Source organism: Rattus norvegicus, chromosome 3 (genome assembly GCF_036323735.1).
Source record: "Rattus norvegicus strain BN/NHsdMcwi chromosome 3, GRCr8, whole genome shotgun sequence".
NCBI classification, from domain to species: domain Eukaryota; kingdom Metazoa; phylum Chordata; class Mammalia; order Rodentia; family Muridae; genus Rattus; species Rattus norvegicus.
The window spans coordinates 60,335,457-60,362,171 of record NC_086021.1 but is presented as its reverse complement, the minus strand read 5'-3'; the positions used below and the strand labels follow the sequence as shown (position 1 = coordinate 60,362,171).

At 39.6% G+C, this 26,715-nt stretch overlaps 1 protein-coding gene and 1 long non-coding RNA gene across 6 annotated transcripts in view; one reads left to right on the top strand and one right to left on the bottom strand.

The window, feature by feature from the left end:
• The window catches only part of Kcnj3 (potassium inwardly-rectifying channel, subfamily J, member 3), a 164,121-nt gene extending 155,939 nt beyond the window's left edge, over positions 1-8,182 (bottom strand). For 3 of the 5 annotated variants that reach the window (XM_039105734.2, XM_039105731.2, XM_039105732.2), the window contains exon 1: positions 7,126-8,182. In XM_039105734.2, coding sequence (XP_038961662.1) covers positions 7,126-7,827 — 702 coding nt within the window. In that variant the 5' untranslated portion in view covers positions 7,828-8,182. Of the gene's footprint in view, positions 1-7,001 lie in introns of all 5 variants that reach the window. The other 2 variants (XM_039105733.2, NM_031610.3) reach the window with 2 other exon arrangements.
• A 4,461-nt stretch (positions 8,183-12,643) lies between these two features.
• Positions 12,644-18,858, top strand: LOC108350374 (uncharacterized). Its single transcript, XR_005502159.2, has 4 exons — positions 12,644-13,833; positions 13,906-13,985; positions 16,002-16,270; positions 18,682-18,858. It is a non-coding gene; the product is annotated as an uncharacterized LOC108350374 (long non-coding RNA).
• Positions 18,859-26,715: the final 7,857 nt, after the last annotated feature.

Here is a 26,715-nt window from a genome sequence, read left to right as displayed (position 1 = left end):
CAAAGACAAGGTTCACTTGATTATTCTATTACCTAAGAAGCAACAGGTGCTACACAAGCACAAGGTGATATTCTGCAATCTATAATTAATGAGTATAATTTGTGTCCATTTACTAGCTATTCTAGGTTCTGCTTTTCCTCTAGTACAGCATGAACAATGCCTTTAAACTCTCATTTTTTGGTAATATTTCTCCAAAGAAGATAATTTTTGGTTATCATATGTGTATATCAAAACAGACATTCACCTTATTATTTATATTTTTTATTCATATCTGTGATTTTAGAGTTACTACGCTTAATATTTCCCAACCTTTCAAAAATTGAAGAAAAAAATTGTTCCAAACACTCTACCAGGAGATTGTCAAGCTTGAATTGGGAATACTTCATTTTCAGTAAAGAGGTTTAGTAAGATATAGGTGATTTCACTTTAAATATGCATAGATCCATTCTATTCAGATTCAACATGTCTTTGTTTTTTAAATGCTTGCTCAATCCATTTAAATTAACACTCTCTAATCCACCTTTCACTAATCAATGCTTTTCAACTCTGTGTCTGTATCCAGATCTTCATGCTGTGTGCCACTATGCAGAAAGTGCTAGAAACTTCATTTACTTGAAAGATACTCCTCATATTTCTTGTAAGATCAGTGATATTCCACACGTGTGTTTTAAAAATTGTTTGGTAGCAGTCACTATATAAATCCATTGTTTAATTTCCTGGAGTACTACACACACAAATTTATCAACCACACCTTCATCATTTATGTCAGGACATCAGATATCTCAACCATAAATTCATTCACTGTCTGATTTTTGTTTGTCTCCTGGACTTGGTCATAGACTAAGAAGTCTATAAATAACTAGAACTAGAAAGAATGCTTTGGTGGACGTCAAAAGTGAAAGACGTGGTGTCAGAGAAGAGGGTGCTGGAAGACTAAAACTCTCTGAAATCTGAACTGGTGACTGGAGTTAAGTTCTGCTATCACTGCTAAGCCAAACACTTTGGAGCCTGCAGAAAGCTGCAGGGGACTACATTTATTCTCAAAACAGATCCTTTCTGGGCTGGGTTTCTAAAACTTATAACTTAGGAGCTCCTGATTCTGATACAAGTCCCAAGATCTGCCAGAGCAAAATTTACAAAGCAATAATATAAATATGTACTTAAGTGTGTAAGAGGAGTGGGAGGTTTTTTGTTTAAAAACTGTGACATACGCATGCATATGATAACCGAAGATAATGAGGAAAAGTTAAGTAAAAAGCCTCCTAAAGGCATTGTGACTACAGGATAAATGCAGCACTCCTTTATCCTATCAGTTTTCTGTCCCGTGTGGCTAACAACTACTATGTTTAATGTTGACAATAGGCAGAATATTTTTCAATAAAATAAATGTAATCTTTCTTAATTATGCCATGATAAGTGTTCTGAATCAATAAGCAGGCTGGCTTTATTATAGGGTTTGGGACGAGTAGACACAGATCCTGCGATTCTACAATTTTCTTATTCCAACAGGAGTTTAGATTATGACTATTATCCTAATTAAAATGGGAAACGGTGGTCTGACTAGACAATAATTCACATTGCCTTCAAAGACAAAACAGTTGCTCAAAATTTAGACTGAAGCAGTAAAATATTTAAAGGATCTGATTACAAAGATTCATAAAGAAAACTGTAGAATTAGTGAGAAAATAAGTAAATGTAGGAGAAAAACTGCCAATTCTTAATAATTTAAAAGATGTTGATAAAACTCTGATCTGAAAATGGCTTAGAAAGAACTGCAAAATTTGATTTTATGGAATTATAGAAAGATAATAAAAGATCTCCATCATTCCAAAGCTAAGCTATTTGTTTTATGTATTAAAGGAAAAGTTTTGAGTTGGAGGAAAGATTAAAAATTACTAAGGCTCAGCAATTGTTTATATTTTCTGCCTCAAATTACAAGTTGAACATGGATGTTTTAAACAATTTGTATAATTCCTATTGTAGCAATAATTATCAAGTTATCATTCACATTAAACCATCTGCATGAAAGTATTCAATTATACAGAGTTCACATTTAATTAAAAAAAGTCTCTGAATGTATTTTAAGGTTTTTTTTTCCCCTAAATGAAGAGTGATATGTTTGACTTTCAAAGAATCAATTATTGTCCAATGACTTTTGGGTCCTCTTGGACTCCAAAAGAGTGAACAAGATAACCAGGTACAATTTTACTACTGATAGAAAAAGAATCAGACTCTCACAGGAAAGCATCTCATTCAGGAACTTTAGACAAATAGCTTGCTTTCGATGTAAGAAACAAAGGTAATTGAAGGTTTCTACACATACACATTTATCATTGTCCTAGCATACAGAAGCAGACTTGCATTCATCCATTGTCCTAGGCATTGTGTGACCAAGTGTCCATATTCATCCTTCAAAGCATCTGCTTTACTGATCCTTCCCAGACACTTGCTACCTTCCATCTCTGGTCTGGAGTTTTGTCCAGTTTGAAACTGGCAGAGGTTGCTGAATAAAATGCCTACTCATCACTGCCTGACTTTGCCATAGTCTCTTCATAGTCCTTCCACTTCCCACAGTTCTCAGCTGACCAAGTCCTGCACAGCCAGTGAAAAGGAGAAAAAGATAAGGTGGAGAGAGCAAAATAGTTTTTCATACCACCTTCTATCATTACATCTAGAATGTTCCTTATCTTTTAATGTGCCCTATCTTAACTATGAGTTTGTGTATGGCGGTATATGGTTGTGTCACAAAGAAAATATACATTGAGTGTACTTAGAGTAAGATCCTAGAGTCAAGAGTAAGAACTTTGTCTAAGACATGCTAAGACCAAGCATTAAACTGCCTCTGTGACTCAAAACAATTATTACAAAACCTGTGGCATGCTGGTCAGAATTTGAGGTAGTAACAGAAGCACGTAGACCTGACTTTTCATCTGGACTGTCTTTGATGAAACTTTTTTACATTCATTTGGATGGTTAAAGCTTGAACTTTCAGGACAGGTAGACTTATAGAGTCAATGTTAAGTCTAAAAAGCAGTTTCTAATGCTAAGTTAATTAAACCCACAAGATGTCCATTTTTAGGAAAGGAATGCACCTTATTTTAGATGCAATGTAATTTATCTTGTAGTAGATTATGTGAGTCTTTTGTACTGTTCAAATGAAAGCTGTACTTTGTGTCCCCATGGGGGCCCTTTGTTGGCTTTATAATAACTGTGGGCAGGATCTGTATCGCTGTTTGCACATTCCCTTCCTACTAAACAACACCCTTCAATCCATGAAAGGCCTTTTCCTGCTTCCTTTTATCAACTGTTCCTACCTACTGCTGGCTACTTGTGTGCTTTTACATCCCTTACTCTTGTTCATACTTTATTTATTAGTACAAGGCACCCTGTACTCTTTAGAACCCACATTAAAACAAACAAAAACACAAAAACAACCAAAAGCAATTACTAGTAGTGTTAAAAGTATTTTAGAAAGAGCCCAAGATCTTGACCTATTAGAGAACTGTCATGCTTGGGTCAAAAAAAGCAAAACTAAAGCTAAACTAAATAGCTACTGTACTTTGTTGTTTTGTTTTGTTTTGTTTTGTTTGAGGTTATAATGAGCTCATCTAAAACAACCAATATCAGGCCTAGCTCCTAGCAGTTCTAATCGATTCTATCTTAGAATTCCATGACATTTTGGCAGAAAATATTGACCTTATTCAGATATTGACCCATTTGTGTGTGTGTGTGTGTGTGTGTGTGTGTGTGTGTGTGTGTGTGTGTGTAGATATTTTAAAAAGAAAGTTAGAGTATAAAGGAAAGTTTCACCAAGATCTCTTTTAGAGGGGTCAGTCAGGCAAGATAAGGTTATGGATGATAAAAAGCAAAATCGCTTTATGTCAACCTATGACATAGACTTCCAACATCTAATTCTTCAATTTAGAAGCTTTAGTGCCTCATGTTTAGAAGAATGATTTGAAAACAAACCAAGAGTGCTCTGGGGACAAAAGAGTCTTAAGAAATTTCAGTGTTTTCAGTTGGTAACTAGAGGGTAGAGTTTAAACACAGATTGACTTCATGTAAGTGATAAGTAAAATTGAAATTAGGCAGGATAGTTAAATCATTTCCACCAGATTACTAGGACTTCCATAGAAGGATGAGTGAAAAGGTTCATATTATCCACTATTTGAAAGGCACTACCCTGTTCTCGGTGTCTTCTCCAGAATTCAAAGTAGTTTATAAATGATTGAATAAATCTATATTTGTGGATTATATTTTTCAGCAAATAAAATCCTAGTAGAAAATGTTAGTAAAATTATAAGAAAATATATGTGTACTATAATTATTATGATTCAATAATATACTGGCATTTCTTGGCATGAAACTTCTGTATATTGTGTATTGAAGACAAAAATACAGCATTTAAAGTGTTAAAATGATTTACAATAGAAAACTGAATAAGTGGACTGATAATTAGTAAGCACATGTACAATTCATAACAAGTTTTAAAACTTTTAGCTCTTTACTTAGTTTTTCTCATATATCATAGTTGACTGTTTTAGGTCACTTCAAGTGTCTCTTACAAAAAAATAGGGGTCACTCATGAAAACAACCATCCCCTCTAATTTTGCTTACTGTTATTAGTTCCTCAGGAGAACATGAGTTCTTTCCAATATCGTATAAGAAAATGATTAAAACAACTATAAGAATCCATTATAATTACCCTGCCTACCAGAAAAACAAACTTAAAACGAGCTCCATTCACTTCACTATAATTTTTTGAATAAACAATATCACATGCTAATACTTTCAGCTTCCAATAAATCATAAGACATGTATATCACTCTTACTCTCTTATTTGAATGTGATATTGACTTTATCACCTTGTGTTAATATAGCACCTTGCTGCAACATTATAATGTTTTATTTCTTAATTTAAGATCTTGTTCTGGTAAAGGCGGTGCACGGAAGTAAGTATTAATTTTCTGTGGGTCTATGCACCACTGTAGAGACCAAGAACTTCTATTCATTGTACACATCTATATTAGTGATCTGTAGATTGATTTTAATTGTATCTTGAATTTGTTAAAATAGAAATCGATCATGTTTACAACAGCTAAAATAAGTTGTATGTGGAAACATATCAATTTATTACATAACCTTATTTGTTTGAAGAATTAGAGAATGACAAAAGCTTGAATTCTTGTGAGTATGATAAACTACTCTTAATAAGAATTTCCAAGTGATATCCACACACGGATTTCTTGACAGTGTTTGAACATTCAGAGTGCTCCTGTCTGCCCATGGGGCCTCAGTAATGAAGCACATGAAGAGTTCGTTCTGCACATAGAAGTGAGCACACACAAATACTACTGGCATAGCATGTCTGCAACTCATCCACTTAGCTGGATCTACCTGTCCACTTAATCCAAACGGTTGTGAATAAGACAAATGCTACCTTAAAATACAACAATTATGTGCAACTAAATTGCATAAAAGAACAAAGTCGATTAAAATTATATAACCATCGCTATCCATATGAAAATGTATACCAGAGCCAGGCTGGGAATTTTACACTCTGATATCAAAAATAGCTTTTGTTTACTAAGGCAGCACAGGAAATACCCATGTGATGAGAAGTGACAGGGCAACTGAACTGCTTTGATTCAAGCACTGCACTGGCCAACTTGGTCAAGAATAATTAGGATGAGGTCTTATAAGTGCTAATGAAAGTGACAGAGGAGCAAAACATTCCTTTAATCTAGGGAGAATACTTTTAATTGCATAACAAATCGGGGTTGGATAAAAGACTATTGTCGACTGGTGCAAGTTGAAATTTCAACGGCAAAATTTTTCCTCAACTCGAGTATCAGACATTTTATTACCTCTAAGTTTTATTACCCCTAGGTACCTGACTATCCTTCCTTATATAATCTCAGACTAATCTTGTTCAATAATAAACTATTAATTTGTGGTTATCCTTTTTCAATTTCTGAACATTTAAAAACCACTCTGAAAAATCCCTGGAAGAGTAAGAGAAGGAGGAGGAGGAGGAGGAGAGGAGGAGGAGGAGGAGGAAGAAGGAGGAGAAGAAGGAGCAGAAGGAGAGAAGAAGAAGAAGAAGAAGAAGAAGAAGAAGAAGAAGAAGAAGAAGAAGAAGAAGAAGAAGAAGAAGAAGAAGAAGAAGAAGAAGAGGAGGAATTGGTGACACCTGTAGACCTGCAAAGAGAACTAGACTTTAATCCCTCCTTCCCAGATTCTACTTGGTAAATAAATAAAGGACTCTTGTTGTTCGTGGTGCTGCTTTCTAAGGGCTACAAGGACCTTACCTTAATAACTACCCTATGAGCAATTTGTTTTAGCATTTACAGCACTGGTGTGCGGAAGCAATCTTCTTTAATAGATGCTGAAAAGCTTCAAGTGAAATCTATAATTGACAAAGTCTTCATAGAAACAGGCAATTAAGAATAAAATTAACAAGAGACTCTACAGGAAAAGCACTCAAGCTTTCACAGAATACATCTCTAGGAAAATATTTAGCAGAAAAATAATAATTTTTAAAGAAACATATATGGAGTCTTCTTCTTTACTAAGAGCTGCCTGGATCTGTTACGTTTGTTTAAAAGGTGATCACAGTTAAACTTAATTGTGTCCTGAAGAGTAATCCACCTGGCAGTATTATTGGAAGGGGGTACTCTAAAGACTAAGCCCAAACTAAAGTTGAGGCAACTTCCAACATCTAATTCTTCACATAAGAAGTGTTAGTGCCTCGTGTTTAGAAGAGAATTGAATTGGCAACAAACTAAAAGCGCTCTGAGGATAAACAGTAGTGAGAGGGCAGGGGCCCACAGCACTCCTTATCACCATTATGGTGTGCTACAGCACATCTGAGGTGAGGACTGTAAACAAGAGCACAGGAACAGGGGCAAAAACAGAACTAGAAACTATGCCCTCTGCTCAATTTTCGGCTCTTTTTACCCCTCTCCGCACCCGCACCCCCCTCCTCCAAAGAAGTTTACCTGTGGTAGAAGGAAAACCCTGGAGGGAAAAACCCCTGGAGGGAGCAGAGTGGATCCCAGGGGATTGAATCTTTGGGTTTCTGGGTGGCATCTGCTTGATGAGGAAGGGGAGGGCTGCACTTACTTTGAGCAGCTTGCAGCGGATCTGCGCGGAGACCATGTGGCTGTTGCGCAGGTTGCCCACCCGGAACATGAGAGTGAGTTTTCCGTCCCTCATGGAAATAACCGCATGCTCGCTAAACATGAGGGTCTCGGCGCGCTTTTTGGGCTGGGACATCTTGATGAACATGCAGCCGATGAGGAAAGCGTCCACGATGGAGCCAAGGATGGACTGGAAAAGGAAAAGGATGATGCCCTCGGGGCACTTGTCGGTGATGTAGCGGTAGCCATAGCCGATGGTGGCCTCGGTCTCGATGAAGAAAAGGAAGGCAGAGGGGAAGTTATAGACATTGGCCACACAGGGAGTGTAGTTGCCGACATGGGCTTTGTTCAGGTCGCCCCGGGTATAAGCGATCACCCACCACATGGACGCCATGAAGAGCCAGGCCACGGTGTAGGTGAGGATGAAGATAAAGAGGTTCCAACGCCACTTGAGATCCACCAGGGTAGTGAAGAGGTCGGAAAGGTAGCGACTGGTCTCGCTGCCCAGGTTGCCGTGCTGCACATTGCACCGACCGTTCTTGTCCACGAACCGCTGCCGTTTCTTCTTGGGTACAAGCTGCTGCTGTGGGCCCTGTCCTGGCCCCTGGGGCTGCAAGCCCGAACCGCTGGACGAAGTGGTCACTACCTGGTAATCGTCCCCAAATTTCCTTCGGAGTGCAGACATAATACGGAGGGGAGATCCAGATTCAAACACGAAGCGGAGGCGCAGGAGCCAAGCGCTGCAAACCAGCACCAATAAGGAGGTGGGGGCAGGGGACGAAAGCAGGAGGGGAGGGGACGAAAGCAGGCGCCTGGGTTGGGGGTGGGGGGTGGGGAGCACCCTGCAGGTAGCAGCAGTCTCTGCCCCGTCTGATGCCTTTCCTCCCCTGGGACAGAGGCTTTCTTTCCCCGGAGCGTGTTAAAACAGAAGTGTTCTCCCACACTCAAGGCAAGAGTGATGCAAGGGGCAAGAACCCAAGTGCAATTTTGCCTCTGAGCTCTTTGAGGCTTCTCTTTTTGCCACCACCACTGGCATCCCGGGTCACCTCTTACCTTTCGACAGCACCCCACCCCTCGACTGTCTTGCAGCACCCCTGAACTGGTTGCTGAAAATTAATGAGTTTGACAAGCAAGTCCCACCCCACCCTCTAACTCCCCAAGCTTCTAAACTGCTCTACCTGCTAAATCCAGACCCTCCCCCCTCCCAACTGCACCCTGATCACCCGCCCCCCGGGAGTGCTCCTGGGTCCCTTGTCACTCCCGCCTCCTATCTTTTAGCCAAAATCCCGCCCAGAGGCATGTCGGCTGGGCAGTGGTGCAACGCCCCCTACCCACGCTCTACTGGCTCCGAATCCCCCGCCCGGGACTCCAGAGACCTGTACTCCTGCGGTGCGCGGGCGACCGAGTTTCCACGCGTGCCACCCGGGCCTTCGGGTGGACTCTCGGGGTTGGGGTGGGGGGGGGCGTCAAGCCACCCCTGCTTTCCACGGAGCGCTGGAAACCCGGGCACTCACCCAGTGACAGAGGACAGGCGGAGGCTCTGCAAACAGCACAGGCAGCCTGGCCAAGCACCCTGCGCTCAGGGTTGCCTGACCCCTTTCTACTTTTCTTGGTGTTCCAAGACGAGAACCAATGCAGGTGTGTCAAGCTCCGTGCCTCCCTGGGGACACTACACAGCCTCAGCCAGAAACCCTTGATGCTCCAAGCATAGACTGACTCGGACGCCTGACTCCCGGGTTCCTTAGCGCGCGATGCCCTCTTTCCAAGCGACAGTGCGACTGCTGAACCGAGGTCAGACTTTCAGGTTAAACACAGGCTTTGCTCCAGCTTTTCCCGTGCCTCTCAATAGAAACATTTGATTCTTCCTTCCCTCAATCACCTATTCCATGTCCGCCCTTTGCTTGTCCCGGGTGGATGGAGGATGTAAGGCTCAAGCAGAAGCAACGGGAATGAGGTGTGTGTGCTGGTGCGTGTCATCAGCTGCAGAGCCACACTAGCCCCGCCTGTCCTTGCCTTCCCCCGCTGCTCTACCAGCCTGAATTGCACCTCCGCGCCTGGGTTGAGCCTGCAGTGTCTGGCAGCTTAGAGAATGCGAGCCCCTCCAATGAGAAGCAGCTTTAAATCTGCTCCCAAAAGGCAGCCAACTCTTCCTCGCCCCCCTGCATCAATCAGAAAGCCCCCAGAAAGCAACAAATGCTGCTTTCTGCGAGGAGTACAATATGTCTCTATTTCTAGGGCTTTCTCTTAAGCGAATCGAATACTAGGATTTGGGGATGCATCGCCAACAGAGATTCGGCTTTCAGATAGGCAGATTCAGAACCAAAAAATTCAAAACCGGAGGGACCTGACAAGGGGCACACAGGCACACCGAGAAGGGCCTCAATAAGGGGAAACTCCAAATCCTCTCTGAAAATGATTCTGCGAGAAAGGCTTAGAATATCTACAGTTACTGTTTGGCTGTAATTGAAGGAAAGTGCCATATTTTAATGGCCTCAGCCTGGCAGTTAACTTAATGGAGGGGGCAAAGTGCAGAAACAGCTGATACAGAGCCCTTGAGTAAATGCCAGCCTATTTACCACATTTCATGCTCGTTTTAAAATGTCATGGAGTCTTATGCCATATCCCATTCAGCCCTGATACACAAAGTTGGTAGAAAGTCATCAACTCTTGCTCTCAAAGCAAAGGTTGGCTGTTAGAGTGGGAAACAAAAGGAAAACGCAATCATTAGATCATTTCTCCCTGGGTAGACACTGTTCCTCTGCCCTAAGACGAACCTTCATGCACCCCAAAGCAGAGGACTTGTAGAACATTTAGCTCCCATTACAGCTTCTCCTACAGGGGCTCTGGTAGGAGGACAGCAATGTATTCTCTGGAGATGAAATAGCCAGTGACACTCTGGTCCGGGAATCCTAAGCCCTTATTTAGACATAACCCTATCATGTACAAGCTGTGTGACCTTGAGCAAGAGAAAAATGGGGGAGCCTGAATTTTCTCCTTCAATAAAAATAAAAATGATAGCTTTATATTTGCTCAATGACGGTATTAAAAACTAAAAAAGAAAAGAGAAAAGTAATGTTATTTCTATTATTTATTTTATTATTTAATCATTTCTCCTCTGGAGGATATACTGGGCTGCAACGTTTTAGCAGAGCCAAGAGGAGATTATGAATGAGTTCCTTAAGTTGTCGCCATGCTGTGAACTAGCATACCTTCTTATGTCATTTCTGCTTCTCCTCCACTGTCCACTATGCCCTTAGCAGGCTGCTGTTTTCCGTTACTAAAACACATGAAGACAAAAGCAGATCCCTGGGCCATTCCAGGGTCTTCTTTCTCTCCCTGTAGTATTCTTGTCTCCCTAAGCTTGTTAAATGGCTCCCCATTTAAGGGTGTTCTGTCTAGGGAAACCTTCATTGGCCTTTCAGGCCCACCTCGTCTCATCAGCCAGGTTCCTTCCTCTTGAGAAAGTTTTCTCGCTGCTATTTTCTTTTGGTCAATGTTCTTTGCCTTCTGGTGCCAATCAGATAAAACAGGTTCCACCAGGGTGAAAGTCCCGTCCACATTGTTTCCTCTACTTTCGCTTTTGCTTTGTCTCTCATTCCTAGAACAGCACTTGCCTCATACTTAGCAAACAGTATTTCTTCTATTATTACACACACCAGTCTTAAATCATTAGCAACTACCCACCAATTCACTAAAACTAGGTAACTCAGAATGTAATTATCACTAAATGGCCTCCCTTACTTGAAATGATAGGAAAGAACATTGACGTTTAAAAGAGAGTATGTATTGTTACATTAAGAATTTTTATTCTATCAGTCTTTTGGACCCTTACTCAATATGTTTGAAATGACACCTGCCAAGGACCTAAATCAGCCAAGCATGTTGGAATGTGACTTTCATCCCATGACCTGGTAAACAGAGGCAATCAGACTTCTGTGAATTTGAAACGAACCACAAGCCATCCATGCCTACATAGTGAGGCTCTTACAGAAACATGGTGATTTAAAAACAGAAAACAAAGTCTTTTAATATCTTCCTACCATGATTCTTCAATGAGTATCAAAGTCAAATCTGTTCTTATTGTATTGTTTTGGAATGATTGATTTTAATTTTTTATGTGAATTACTGTTTTGAATTTAATTTTGACAATCATTGTATGAATTTTTGCCTGGGAATCAAGCAGTTTCGAACCATTTCTGCAATAGCGTGAAACATTTTTACTTCTGCCATTTCACTGCATGTACAAAGGGTCATTCAAACACAAACAATTATTAAGTCAAAATATCGATCAACTAAAAATCTTGAATTTGCTTCACATGCTGTGATATCAAATATTCATCCATGATATACTTCCTTTCATAAAAATAAAGTAAAAAGTTGTAATAGTATATGAATATACTAGCCTTTTACCAGTCTTGTTATTGTCTTCTATAAATAGTAAACATTTAAACAAACAAAAGTTATTTTAAAATAAATCATCTTTTACTATTCATCATGTTTGATTTGTTTATATATTTTATATGCTTTCAACTTAGTGTCCAAGTTTGAAAGTTTAAGAAGACTTGGTCAAGAATGAGCACACTATGGGTAGAAACAGGAAATGATTCATTGAATGGCACACAGAGAACCTAGAGACTGAAATCTCTAGTAGTGTGTCCTCGGGACCTTTGCAGTCCATCCATCTTCTGCAGGCAGGGTTAGAAGAGTTGTTCACTACTCCTAACCCAGTCCTTTGGACATGCTTCTCCATACCCTTTGTTTCTCATGGATGTGAACATTGATAGGTGTGCAAAATAGTCTAGCAGAGCCTATCGAATTCTTTTGTGCATCCCCGTCAGCTCTTCTCTGTTCAGCTCTGACTGTTAGCAATGATGCTTCAGGCTAATTGTATTAACTCACCTTCAAATAACTCACCTAATTTCTCATCGCATTATCCTCTTCCTAGGAAATGCAAATCTCAGGCACTAGCATTCAAGAGGGTAAAAGAATCTTTCCATATTTCATGTCAATGGCCACTTCTTACATAACACTGAACCCACCAACGGACAATAACCCATCCTTTCCTTGTGTGCCCATTTCCTCTGACTTTCATTATGACATACATGTTTAATACTCCAGCCCGTGTAGAGACTACAATTCACCAAATTGTCCAACTAGAAGGCTAGCTCTCTGAGCAGGTACCTGCTAGTTTTTCGATGTTTTTTTGACTTCAGGGGAACACCCTAACCTTGTATATGTGAAGTACTTAAGAGAGCTCTAAAGAGCCAAGCTTTACAAGGAGGTCATTGAAATGCTCCAGTCAACATTACCTGTACCATAAGGTTGAATTTGTACTGCCTAGCTAGAAAGACAGTGGGGCAGGACATCTAATACACAACTGGCTGGCTTTAGGTCTCTGTCCCTTTAGAGACACAGCACTGCCTGCTAAGTTCAATCGTTTTTTCATATGCCATCAGGTCACACTTCCCACATGACTGAAGCCTTGACCTCTTTGTGACATTGAGTCCCGCTCCTTGAAAATATTTACAGACGAACGAAGCTCCTCTCTCCTTGTGAGGACAGCTGCTTCCAGGATGAGATTCTGGAGGGCAGCCAGCCCCCACAGTGCTGAGGCCAGGCGAATGTGTGGAGAACAGATGACAGAAGGCTACTGAATCCGATGGTATTGGATGAACTGAGGGCAAACTCTACGGACAGACTGGGTCAAAATGTGGAAAAGGCACAGAATTTCAAACCAGACCACAACAGCTATAAAAGTCTGGGGAAATTTTTGCAGAACACATAAACATGTGGAGTCTAGTGTTTCAAGATAAGGTGGTAGATCACAAGCAAACTAACCTGGAGTTCAGAGGGAAAGAGAACAAAGCTATATTTAACAACAGACTCAGATAAGGCCAGGCTACATATTTATTCTGCCTAGAGACTACTTTTGGCAATGTCTTATTTGCTGTGTCCAAAATAAGTAATATCACGAATAACTGGTACTTCAAAATGAAGGATGTGATTTTGTATTTTATACTAAAAAAGCATGACTTTGAACATGCACTTATCCTATTATGTAACCGAACAGTGTGAGGAAAAGAACATACCTAATATAAAAGATGAAACCTCTGCCCCTGAGAAGACCAAATTCTAAAAATGACTTAATCGGTCAACTGTGACAAAAGCAAAGCTTTGAGCATCCCAGTGTACCTGGAGTGGGCCTCCTCATTCATGGATTGTGACTGTGTGATGCACCATGTGACTGAGGGCGGGCTTGCTGGCTTGCTAGAATTATTAATTTCTCCAATAGAAAAATTGGTTGATATTATTTGTAAGTGATTTTCTTCTCATTTCTCCAAAGGAACAATGAAGGAGTGGCAAGGCTGGAGTTCTAAAGCTTTCATCCTTCAAACGGCTACATGCTCCCGTTGCCAACAGAGGTTTTGCTACATCTGGGAAGAGGTCACTTTTTGAAATTCTGTATGCAATTTTGAGAAAAAGAATGATATTCCTTTTCTCACTCTCCTAAAAAAAATACAGAAGTTATTTTCTCCCTTGCCAAAAAAAGAAGAAGAAAACCAAAAAGAGAAATCAGTTTGAGATTTGATTGCACAGACAAGAACAGAGGCCTTGCCAGACCATGGCAGATGACTCAGGAAGCCTTTAATCTTGGCTCCAACCTGGTCTCTGCCTAAGGGTTCAGAAAAAGGTAATAACCCATTGTCACTAGGAGGCCATTTATTAGCAAGGCTTTCCTCACAAAACCTTCTTTTTACCACAGGGCTGCGCCATGGAGTATTCTGGTCTGTAAAAGAAAAAAGACTTTTTAAGAGTCTTCTGGAACTCGGTCTGCTTAATAAGGTAAACATTTGTTCTATTAGGTGTAAAGGTATTGAGATGATATAGAGAAAATAAAATTATCCCTACCAATGTCAGTATTTCAACGTTTCCCCTAAGAATACCAATGGAGTTACAGATACAAAAATATGTATAAAGATTATGCTTACTTTGATATGCCAGACAATAAAAGTATGTTTGCTATGTTTCTATCATTAGGCTAAAGTTGTACAGGTGGGAAATGAAGAACTCATCAGACCACCAGAATATATTATCAGTAGTCTCTATAACAATAGCAATGCACTGTGTATGTAGCAACTGTTAAATAAAAAGGATTACTTTATTACCAATCAGAACAAATTCCCCTGAGGAACTTTTCATGTAAGGAAACACTAGTTTTTATTGGTTATTTTAGTTATTTACATTTTAAATGTTATCCCCCCTCCAAGTTTCCCCTCCACAAGCTTCTTACCCCCTTCTACTTCCCCCTGTCTCTATAAGGTATTCCCCCACCCACCGACTCCTGACTCAGTACCCTAGCATTCTCCTACTCTGGATCATCAGACCCCCATAGGACCAAGGAGCTCCCCTCCCATTGATGCCAGATAAGGCCATCCTCACCCTCAAAAATTTCTTTTGTCCGGTAACTTAGTGCAGCATCATGAGAATTAGGCCAAAAGCTGGGATTACCCAAGATATAATACACAGACCATATGGAGCTCAAGAAGAAGGACAATCAAAGTGCAGATGCTTCGGTCCTTCGCAGAAGGGGGAACAAAAATATACACAAGAGGAGATACAGAGACAAAGCTTGGAGCAGAGACTGAAGGAATGGCCATTCAGAGCCTGCCCACCTGGGGATCTAGCCCATATACATACAGCCACCAAACCCAGACAATAGTGCTGATGCCAAGAAGTGCATGCTGACAGGAGCCTGATACAGCTGTCTCCTGAGAGATCTGCCAGAGCCTAACAAATACAGAGGTGGATGCTCACAGCCAACCATTGAACTGAGAATGGGGTCCCCAATGGAGGAGTTAGAGAAAGGATTGAAGGAACTGAAGGGTCTTGCAACCTCATAAGAACAACAATATCAAACAACCAGAGCTCCCAGAGACTAAACCACCATTCAAAGAGTACACATGGACAGACCCATGTCTCCAGCTGCATATGTAGCAGAGGATGGTCTTGTTGGTCATCAGTTGGAGGAGAAGCCCTTGGCTTTGCCAAGCTTGATGCTCAGTATAGGGAAATGTCAGGGTAGGAAGGTGAGGAGGGATTGGTAGGTGGGAGAACACCCTCATAAAAGAAGAGGCAGGTGGGTTAAGATAGGGAGTTCATGGACAGGAACCCAGGAACAGGAATAACATTTGAAGTGTAAATAAAAATATATCCAAAAAAAACCAAGACAAGAAGCAAATATATTACAACATAGATGCTTATTAACATAAAAATATGGAAAACACAAAGTAGTTTGAAAGTGATTGATGTTGTGTTAATATGTATAGAAATTAGAAATCATCACCCAATAATTTAAAATTATATTTAGCTTGTAATATGAAATGTTCTAAAGGTGGTGACAGATTGTATCAGTACAGTTTAGAAATAAAATATTGAAAGTTAGGACAAGTGTTTTCTTAGGAGGTATGGCCATGGAAGATGAAAGGAAAGGGACAGGAGGAGGAAGAACTTCCTCTTATGCCGAATCCATGTTCTGACTTGATTGTGCTGTGAATGTGTCTCCAGGTGGCCTGTGTTAAAATTGTATTCTCTCTCTGTCTCTCTGTTTGTCCCCCCCCCACCGCCTCTCTCTTTTTCCTCTTCTTCCTCCTCCTCCTCTTCCTCCTCCTCCTCCCCCTCTTCTTCTCCTCTTCTTCTTCTTCTTCTTCTTCTTCTTCTTCTTCTTCTTCTTCTTCTTCTTCTTCTTCTTCTTCTTCTTCTTCTTCTTCCTCCTCCTCCTCCTCCTCCTCCTCCTCCTCCTCCCCTTCCTCCTCCTCTTCCTCATCCTCCTTCTTCTTCTCTGTCACTCTTTCAACTTAGTCAACATTTATTTTTTAATTTTTATTATTTTCTCAGGCATTTCATCCTGATGTAGTTTCCTCTCCCCTCCTCCACTCTCTCCTCCATCTTCATCCTTCCCCCGAGATCCTGCTTTTCCACCTCTTCTCAGACAAGAGCAGACCTTCCAGGGATGTCAACCAAACATGATTTCATGAGCTACAAATTATACCAGGCCCATCCTATCAATCAATCAAGGCTGGATGTGGCGACCAAGTAGAAGGAAAACTATTCCAAAAGCAGCCAAAAGAGTAAGAGACAGCCTCCACTAGTACCATTGGGAACCACATGTGAAGACTAAGCTACTGACTCATAACATATAATACAGAGGACTTGCTCAGACCCCTGTAGGCTTCCTGATCTCTGTAAGCTTTCATGATTTCTGGTCAGTTTATTTTATGGTAAATTAAAAGGTAATCATAATACAATCCACAGAACCAGGAGGCTAAGTAAGAAGGAAGACCTAAGACTGGACACAAGGAACTCCCTGGGAAGAGGAAACAGGATATATTTTGCTGGTGGACTGGAGACAGGTGGATTTGGGAGAGGAGAGTCAGGTGATTGAGGGAGAAAATAGTGGGAGACATAACTGGAATTGGGTGTATTTCAGAAGCAAGATAGAAACTTAGTGCAATGGGAATTCCAGGAAATCTACTAGAGTAACTTTAGCAATGACTCCTAGTAATTGGGGACACTGAGCCTGAACAAGATCATCTTCTATAACCAGGAACAGCCTCAAGTGGAGGGATGGGGACACCAATACAGCTACAAAACCTTCTATCTACTGTTTGTCTTGCCTGCAGAATGGTTTGGGGCCAGGACAATCATCAGCAGAGAGACTTAATGAAGCAACTGCTATCAGGGAGCAGATGCAGTGTTCCAAAATCCCAAGCAATCAGTGAAGCTATGGGACTGCTGCAGAGGAGAGAGGGGTGGGGTGGAGAACCATGGGAACCAGAAGGGTCACCACAAGAAACTTCATTTTCAGTGTGAGATTTCGAAAGGTTGAAACTTAATGTGACAATGATGCTGTTAAAGGCAAAGTCAACTGGGATTATTAGGATTAGCTAAACTCATCAGGTAGAACACCTATTGAACACATTATTTTAAAAAAGGAGTAACCAGAGGATCTAGAGCTGTCAGTGTTATTACCTGTCTCTTGGCATGTGACATCCTGTACAACCTGGGGACCGTGTCAGCCAGAGTGATTTCACAAAATAGAATCCTGTAAGTCTCCGGAACTGTGAATTAAATAAACATATTCTCTTTATAACGTTTTTTAGCCTGGAACATAGAGGAACAAAGATGAAGTATTACTAAACCCATAAAAGGCAAGGTAGATGAGCATAATTCAGCAGAAAACTAAGCCATGATATAAATCAGTTACAGTTTTACCAAGAAAAATAGGAGCTCTGGAACAAAGGTAACCTGCCCTGGTCAGGGAGAGCCTGGACCTTACACCCCACTAAGCTGCTGATAACTGGCATCCACCTTTGAAAGAGCTGCTTTTGAGAGGACCTGGATGATACATCAAATTTGAAGAGCAGGGACAGCTGTTTCTTCCAGCTACAGGAGAAACTCCATGAGTGGAAGAGCTGATAGCATACATCCTTGGCTACTAGGGAAGAGAAATAGAAGTCACTGTTTTTTCTTCAGAAGCCTGCTTAGATATACCTAGAAGTACTTCCATAAGCTCACAAAAATATGTTGAATATACACATACAACTTTGGTCTCATTTTAGTGCAGTCACTTGAGACCCTGTGACCATGGGCATCCCAGGGCTATTTGGATCTTAGGTTTGATAGATATAGCTAGAAAGTAGAAATTCCCTATTGCTGCTACTTTAACATCCCCCCTTTCCCCATACTAAGGGCTACTCGAAAACTGCATGAAGGAAACAGAGAGGAAGAACAATGGATCAGTGTGACAGCAGTACAAGGTTAGAGACAGAGGAGAAGGCAGAAAATTAGGAAAGATGCTGGGAGACAAGGTATGAAGAATGGCAGCCAAAGGTTTTGTGGCAGGTAATCTGAGTTAGAAAGGGAGCGCCATGAATACAATTTTCTGAAATAGAATAATCAAATAAGCATGTTTACTGCTTCTAGCTATGCATTAGCATTACCTTTGGACTTCATTCCAGATCATTTATATCAAGCTCTGTAGGAGTGTAACCCTGGCGGGCTTCAGAATTTTTCAAAAGCCTCTCAGTTGGTACTGACAGCACAGCTGGAACTGTGAAGCTGCTGTTTGGGAAGTGCACTCCCATTAGCAAGGAGCTTCCCAGGAAATCTCACCTGCAGAATCCCCATCCATCTTTGCCCCTGCGCTGACCGCCCTCCTCTTCAGTGCCAAACTGAGTGGGGATTAGTGGCTCCTCTTTCACCACTCACTAGAGTCCACCATCGCTGGACATAAATGTCCGGTTGCAGAAGGTTCCTTCCCTCAGTGGAAAGGACCTAAGCAAAGCACAATATGTTTTGCACTGAGGACAGGTTAAACCAATCCTACCACCCACACAGTCATAAATAAAACATGAATAGGGGAATCCAGCGCTACTGGTTGTAAAACCCATAAATGTTTTAAGTAACTCATTAATAATGTTTCTGCTGTGTGCGGAGGAGTATGTAAAAGTTCTGCTTGCATAATTCTTTCTTCTACTAGGTATCACCTTTTCCAGAATCAAGGAAGAGAGGAAAGAAGGGAAGAAAGATGGGAGGGAGAAGGAAGGAAACACAGAAATTTAAATTGTTGCAACGACAATTTACAAGCCAGTGGTGAAGCTCATCCTTGAGGATCCAAAAGGGTCATATGTTCTGGTCGGTTTTGTTATCTATGTTGTTGTTGACGTTCTATATATATATATATATATATATATATATATATATATATATATATATAAATATATATATATAAATATGTATATATTTGTATATATATATGTATATATGTATAACAGAAACATGTACATGTATATATCTGTATCTACATCTCTATCATATATATGATAGAGATGATATATATGTATGTATGTATGTATATATATATATATATCTCACTGTGATTATTGGACACAGTGGAATGAGGAGTAACTGCAAAATATGAAAACAATTACTAGAAACCAGATTATCATTTTACTTTACATGCTTTTAGGCATAATTTCATCCTAATTTTTCTCCAGCAAGTTCCATAATGGGCATCAGTTGGTTTTTCACTTAGAGAAAGAAACCAGTTTCAAGTTCAATCCACTGAATGCCAATAGAGATCTGCTTACCTTCATGCTTACCCAGCAGTCCACCCAAATTGTGGTTTAGATTCCCCTGGAAATCACAGAAGTGGTCACTGATATTATTTTACACATTGGGTGGAAATAAAGTAAGATTTTCCACTTTCTTATCATGCAGTCATTTTTCCAACTTAAGCAGCACAAATTTGAAACTGAATAAGTATCAATTTCTGATCAAATTGGTCTGAAAATAAAAGTTGCATACATTTTGCTCACAGAGCAAATGAATATATGCTACTAATTATGGTGTCACAACTGATATGCTGTGACACCATAATTAAAGTCATAGCTCTAGAAACATCTACAGGCAGCATTTATAACTAACTTTATAATTTCTAAAGTTAATCTTGTTCCTTCTCTCCATTTCTACTAATCACCTGTTCTCCAAACTGAGCTAAGATGATTTATTAAATAAATATCTTCATTAAAACTGAATTGTAGGGCTGGAGATATAGCTCAGCTGTTAAGAGCATTAAGGGTACTGGCTGCTCTTCCATTGGTCCTGAGTTCAATTCCCAGCAACCACAGGGTAGCTCACAACCATCTGTAATATGATCTGATGCCCTCTTCTGGCACGCAGGTATACAAACAGATAGAACACTCATACATAAAATTAGAAAAAAACCCCTGTGAATTGTGTATTATATTAGTACCAATAATATGCTCTATAATACGTACACGTCTGTTTTCTTTTGGCGTTGTATCAAGCTTAAAATAAGAAAAGGGAATAAAATGTGATTAAGTTAACAACTAATGAATTAACTTTTGTGTTAATTGTATGAGAATTATATCTGTGGAAAATATATATTTTCTTCATGGTTATCTTAGTAAAAACAAAGAAGTATAGAACCATCAGAAGGCACATCATGAAGGTCAATGTCGTTCCAGCTATCAATCAAGTACATATTCAATTTTGCATTCTGTGAGGCTGGAGTTGTTACTGATTCAATGTCCTCACATATTCAGTCAATGTCAGAATACAAACATCACTAAATAAACCCTCGTGTCAAAATGTCACCAAGTGATTAGTTCTGCTTCTTGACACAGAAATGAATGACAAGATTGCTTCTATGGCTGCAAAAGGCCTCACATCAATTGTTGCAGGTAACATAGATGAAGGACAGGGCAATATCCTCAGAATATACTGCAACTGTCCCAGTTAATTAACATGTTAGCACTGGCCAAAACAGCAAACACTGCTGTGATTATCCAGGAAAAATATTTTGCCTAAACAATTTTATGTAAAACACTTAAAAATAGCATGCACCACTGAATTCCCTCTGTCAAGAATAAATTTTCTATCACCACTAAAAAGGAAGTGTCATTCATTTTCGTTCCTTAATTGTCTATTATTACACAATGCTGTTTTTAGGGTTGAATGTGTGTTTGTGTGTGCATGTGTGTGAGAACATACTTGCATGTGTATATGTGTGCTAGTGCATGCTTTTGAAGGCACATCTACATGTTTGTAGTCATAGGAATACTCATACAAACATACTCGTATACCCCCCCCCACACACACACCACACACCACACACGTATCTATTTTTTGGTTAACTCTTTTTTTTTGGAATATGATTTCTCTGTGTATCCCTGGCTATCCTGGAACTCACTCAATAGACCAGGAGGACATCATCCTCAGAGATCTGCCTGCCTCTTTCTCCTGAGTGCTGGGATTACAGGATGTATCACCACGGCTCAGCTGATATATAAAATCTTGACACAGACTCATGATGATGCTAAGAGACAGAGTAGAAATCCTTCAGTTCCTGGCTGTGTGAATTAGGCAAGTTAGTAATTTCTCCATCGAGTTGTATATTTTCACTATTAAAATGAGATAGAACTATCATTTAATTTGAGAGGTATTTGATGGAAAGATCGTAGAACATCCAAATATAATATAGACCTTAAGATCTGGCATGAAATATTTTCAAGGTCAGCTTTTAAAAAGTCAAAACATTTTGTATACGTAAAATTTCTACAGAGAATCTCTAGTTTAGTAATGAGGCTACAAAAGATTTTAAAGCTGAAAAATTAATTGATTAAATATTAAATCATTAAAATAACAAGTATATAATAATGTTGGAGGCTTGTAAACTTCAGCTTCTATTCTGGTCTCAACACAAAGGGAATCAGATTGTGTCTAGTTTTGTTCCTGATGCTCTAGAGTTACACCACACTCTCTATCACTGGTCTTTCTTAATGGAAATTTTGCCCACTCCTGTTCATGATACTTCGTCCACAGATGAGAGAACCCGCTCATCTCTTCACGCAAGCTCCCAAGAACGCTAGCCTTTTGTATCAGAAAAGAATTTAATTCATATTAATCAAACAAAAGAGAGCTTTATCCACACATAAAAAGAAAAATTACATAAAAGAGCAAACCAAAATAATGATTTCCCCTAAAGATTTTCTTGTATTGAAATACTGAGAGATTCAACCAGCAAAATCCATCCAAGAAATTGAATTTGCCAAATACCGGAATGCACAAAGTCAGTTAGGAGACTCTTGGAGGGAGACCTGAATGTTTTTTTGTTATTTCTCCCAGAAACAAGGAGGGCTGGAGGCTAGGCCATCAAACCTTGAAGATGGACACCCTTTCCTTGGAAGAAGGCTCCTCCAAGAACAGTGTTCACACAATATTCTTCAGCCTTATGATGACTTCTGAGGTCAGTGAAATGCCTGGGCTGCATATTCACTTTGACAAAAGGCAGAAAGCAGCAAGGGGATCAGGATCTCAAGGCTATGAGGCACTAGAGGAAATGTCCCCAAAGCCTTCTAACCTATTAGAATTTTGGAATGATATGGCCACATAGTTCAAATCTCTTGAGATAGCTCAAAAAGAAAAAGCAATAAGAAAAAGCACATGACTTCTTCCTTATAATTCTGCTTTAAGATATTTTCGGCCTTTAAAAGCTATATTTCTCACTTTGTCAAAGTGACTTGTCACTATCCCAAGTCACTGTTTACCGCTAACCTTTCACAGTGATTATATGGATTACACAGCGACCGGATAGGCAAAGACTATTTAGATATTCAGAGATGAGGATGGGCACAGATGTTTTAAGAGCTGTGTAAAGAACAGTCTTAACAGCTCTCGGAGAGAATTTCAAATAATGACATCAGAATCTAAACCCGCCTAACAGAATAATGCAAATTTAAACAAATGCATTTTTTAAGACAATGTAGCTATATTATAAAAAACAATAACAACAAAAAAAGAACTGTGATTGATACTTCAATCCTGCATGCCTTTCAACCCTCATGAAAAACTGTAACTTTGTGTTATTTTCTTCATGTCCTAAATAAAAATCAAAGTCATAGCAAACACTCATGCAGCTACAACACAACACACACAGGCCCACACACATGCACACAAGTGCACACAGGAGCACACAGGCATGTGCATGCATGCACACATTCAGGATATGTCATTCACAAACCCTAGAGCAAGATAATTTATTTTCAAAACAAAGATATTAGTCTTACAACTATTATGATGAGCATAGAGCTGTTTACTAGAAAGTATGTTCCTCAACTTTTCTTGTTACTCCTGATCAATTAGCACAGAGATTGACAGCACTAATTTCAAAGTTGCTGCTAGCAATGACCAATGCCAAATAGCTCTAGGCTTTATGCTCCATCTAGAAGAGGGTTTGGGAGAGATTAAATTACTGAAATTCTTCAAAGAAAGCAAGCTTCCACGGATAGAAAAACCAGAGATGCAGAATTACTACTTTTGAAGCAGAATGGGGAACAAAGACCCATTAACTAAGAAGCACCAAGGTTTATTATGGCCCTCCAAGAACAAAGAGATGGCAATGTCACTTAATATCAGCACACCACGTGCATGCACACACACACACACACACACACACACACACACACACATGCAGTCTTACCATACTCCTGTATCTTGGGGCCATAGATCTCTAGCCATAAGTATCTACTCAGAATATAATATGGACCGAATAAGCTAAATGTATATAAGGTAAATCCCTATTCTGCTCAGAGTTCAACCTTTGAATATATATCCACTGAGCCAATGCAGACAAGAACACAAGTTGGTTCCTGGTAGAAATCTTCAGGGTATACTTTCTTTGTCCAAGAATACCATAATGAAAGGAAAGCTGAACAGATACCAAAGTTTAAGGGACAAACTTCATATGCCATGGCTTCTAAAATATAATAGATGAGACAGAAAGAAAAGGTAGCATTGTGTTGAAAAGCAATTTTCTCAGAGATAAAGCGTTCCATCATGGTGGGGAGCTACTTAAGTCTCAAGATGCTCTACAGAGAGGTGAAACATTCCTGTTCTGCAGGGAAGATTTTTAAGATTCAGGAAGTGACAAACTCTAAGTCTTCAGGAAATCACTGAAATTGACAAGATGTACTTGCTAAATTTCTTCCCAAGGATAGATAATCAGTAAGGACTGCTGAGATACACTCTAAAACCATCTGGCCTGCCTAGAAGAAGCAGAGTTAAGCTAGAATGAACTCAGACCGACTGGCTTGCCGGAAACATACCACAACTTGTTGAGCTACCTGCCTATTGTGTATTCCACTCAAATTTCCACCTTTCCTGAGCCATCATCTATACTAGGGTGCATTTCAGTGACAGAGATGTCTTTGAATCACTTCTGCTCCAACAAGCAACACATACCCATACTTCTGTAAGTAGTCCCAATAAAATCTGAAACAACTGGTCAGCTCTGAAACCACATATACAGAGACAATAAAAATGGATGCAGTGTGTCATATTTATATATCCAACATATATGTGCATGGGTTATATGTAATAATTTATACATAACATATATGGGTTATGTGTAATAATAAATTATATGTAATATATAGAGAGAAGAAAGTTCATGTGTGTGTATGTGTATGTGTATGTGTGTGTGTATGTGCAAAAATGATAATCGAAGAAAAAGGCTATCAGTTTTAGATTAGATCCTTTTATGTAATGAGCCATTTGTTTATGTCTACCCAGTAGTTCCACACAACACATAGTGAGGGAGAATGCTAGCTTTGTCTTAAGATATGTCACATTTGTATTTGGATGAAGCATGGCACAGACTTAACAGAACTGAACTGCTTGAGGGCTAAGGGATCATAAAATACTTAAGTTGTTTCTTCAAAGAGAAGACAGACTATATCAGAACAGCTAGTAGAAAAGCTTAGTCACCAAGGGATGAGCAACTCTGCCATATGCCGCTCTTCACACGAAATGTCTCTTATCCAGGCACTAATGGTCTAGTGTAATGCACAAACTTACAATTGTTTAGGTATGGGAAAGAATCAGAATGATTCTAATTTAAAAGTCAAGTACCTAATTCATTAATTTTTCTTTCTTTCTTTCTTTCTTCCTTTCTTTCTTTCATTCTTTCTTTTCTCTTTCTTTCTTTCTTTCTTTCTTTTTTTTTTGTAAAAGTGACTACAAATTATGTCCCTAAGTCCCACTCTAAAAAAGCAGTAAGCTTCAAAGAAGTTCTTTTTTTGACTAAGCTTGATTTCAAAATCATGGAATGCTCAAAGGATGATTAATTTCTGTTTCAGGATGGGTAGGGGGTGTCAGGCGTAGAGCACACAGTGCCTTCTTGGTGCAGTTCCAGATTTAGTTACTCAGAAAATGTCCAAGGAAACTGGTAAGCTGACAGAAGATACAGATTCTTACTCTGTGGGGCATCCCTTTCCCTAAGGAAAATTAAAAAGAAACAGAAAAGAAAAGAGAAGAGAAAAAGAGAGAAAAGAGAAAAGGAAAGAAAATTAAGGCTGTGTTATGTGAGCAGACCTTAAAATACCCTAATAAGTAACCACCAGAAGATTCCTAAATAAATAGTGAAATGGAGTGCCAAGGAAAAGAAAATTAGCTCTGTAGACCAGGTCATATCATTACTGTTTCACGGTCCAAAATTGGTCACACTTCTCCTCTGCTATTCTTATCCTTCTCCTCCTTCAATATTTCAGACATTTGCATTCAGTGCTCACATTCAGTAGGGCTTGCTCCAACATGAGTGCCTTGCAAACATATGAATGTTGGGGCAATTTGTACTTTTCTATAGAATAGATAAAAATGAAAAGTCACTAAATGAAGTTAGTACTTGTCAGAAATTCTAGAGGCACTGAGAGCTGATTTCTTCCAGTAAAACAAAACCTTGGTTTGGAAAAGAAGGTAGATTTACATGGCTGATAGATGGGCAAGGGGACCAAGATGATCTGGGTTCCTGAGATGACAGAGAGCTGTCCTCTGTACTGATCCAGGGTTGAGTATCTCAGGCATAAGTATTTATCTTTATTAAGATAATGCTATGGATGGAAAACCAGTAAAGGGGAAAGCATTTGAAATGTAAATAAAAAAATCCAATAAAAATACTGACATGAACAATGCAGGGAATGTCAATACTGTATTATGGAAGTTAATATCAGAATTCTTGAATAATCTAATAACTGTGTTATCAATACCAGTATACAAATAAACTGAATAGGAATAGATAAAAAAAAAAGATAGTCTTAGTCACAAGAAATGTAGTGTCAGCCAGACTACCAGGTGCCCTTCAGAATTGACCTTCAGATCTCAGTTAGGGCCACTTTCTGAGAGACCTTGATCTTCCTCAGCAGCTTTAAGTGCCCTGGTTCTTGGCATCCTCCAGAGCCTATGTCTCACTGTCTTATATTCATGAACTAAAAGGATTAAGAGGATTTGAACCTCAATGGAATTAACCTCTTTGATAGATTTCCCATTCTGAAGATGTTTTGAGTGTTCTTTTGAGTACTTTTAAAATTTTCCTGCCTGTGTCTTGCAATCACTGATGGATTCTTAGATCAGCCTGGAGTTGTTCTTCTATTACTGGACTTAGGGTTAACATTCTGTGTCCTAACAAGCCAGGTTTGGCTATCCATCCTCAACAAGCCAATTAAAGGAGGAGAGACAAAATAATGGTACAAATCAGAAAAGAAATGTTTATTTGATTGGGAAGCGAGACAAGGAGATGCATCCCTAAGTCCAACCCACATTGGGTCTTTGAAAACTGTCGGCAAGAGGGCAGTGTTTAAATAGATGACGATAACAAGAGATAGACATAGCTAAGCAGTCTGGCAAGCTGTGGTTTTCTGCTCCCCTCTGTCTTGGCTCCATGTGTGTCTTCCAAGCTAATTTCTCCTACAAGGTTGTGTAAACATTGTAAATTATTTTCCAGGGGACAAAGGTTCTTCTCTGGATGCTCCATGGTTGCAACTATTTAGTCTCTCAAGCGGAGATTTCTGGGAAAGTTCTTATTTCTTATGATCCATACCGATAGCCAAAAGAGAAACACAAGTGTTTCTTTAAAATGAATTCATTCCTGTGCAACCAGGGGGCTACCTTTCTGCTTTCTGCTTTACGAGTTCATCTCTTCTCCTGGCTTCTTGAC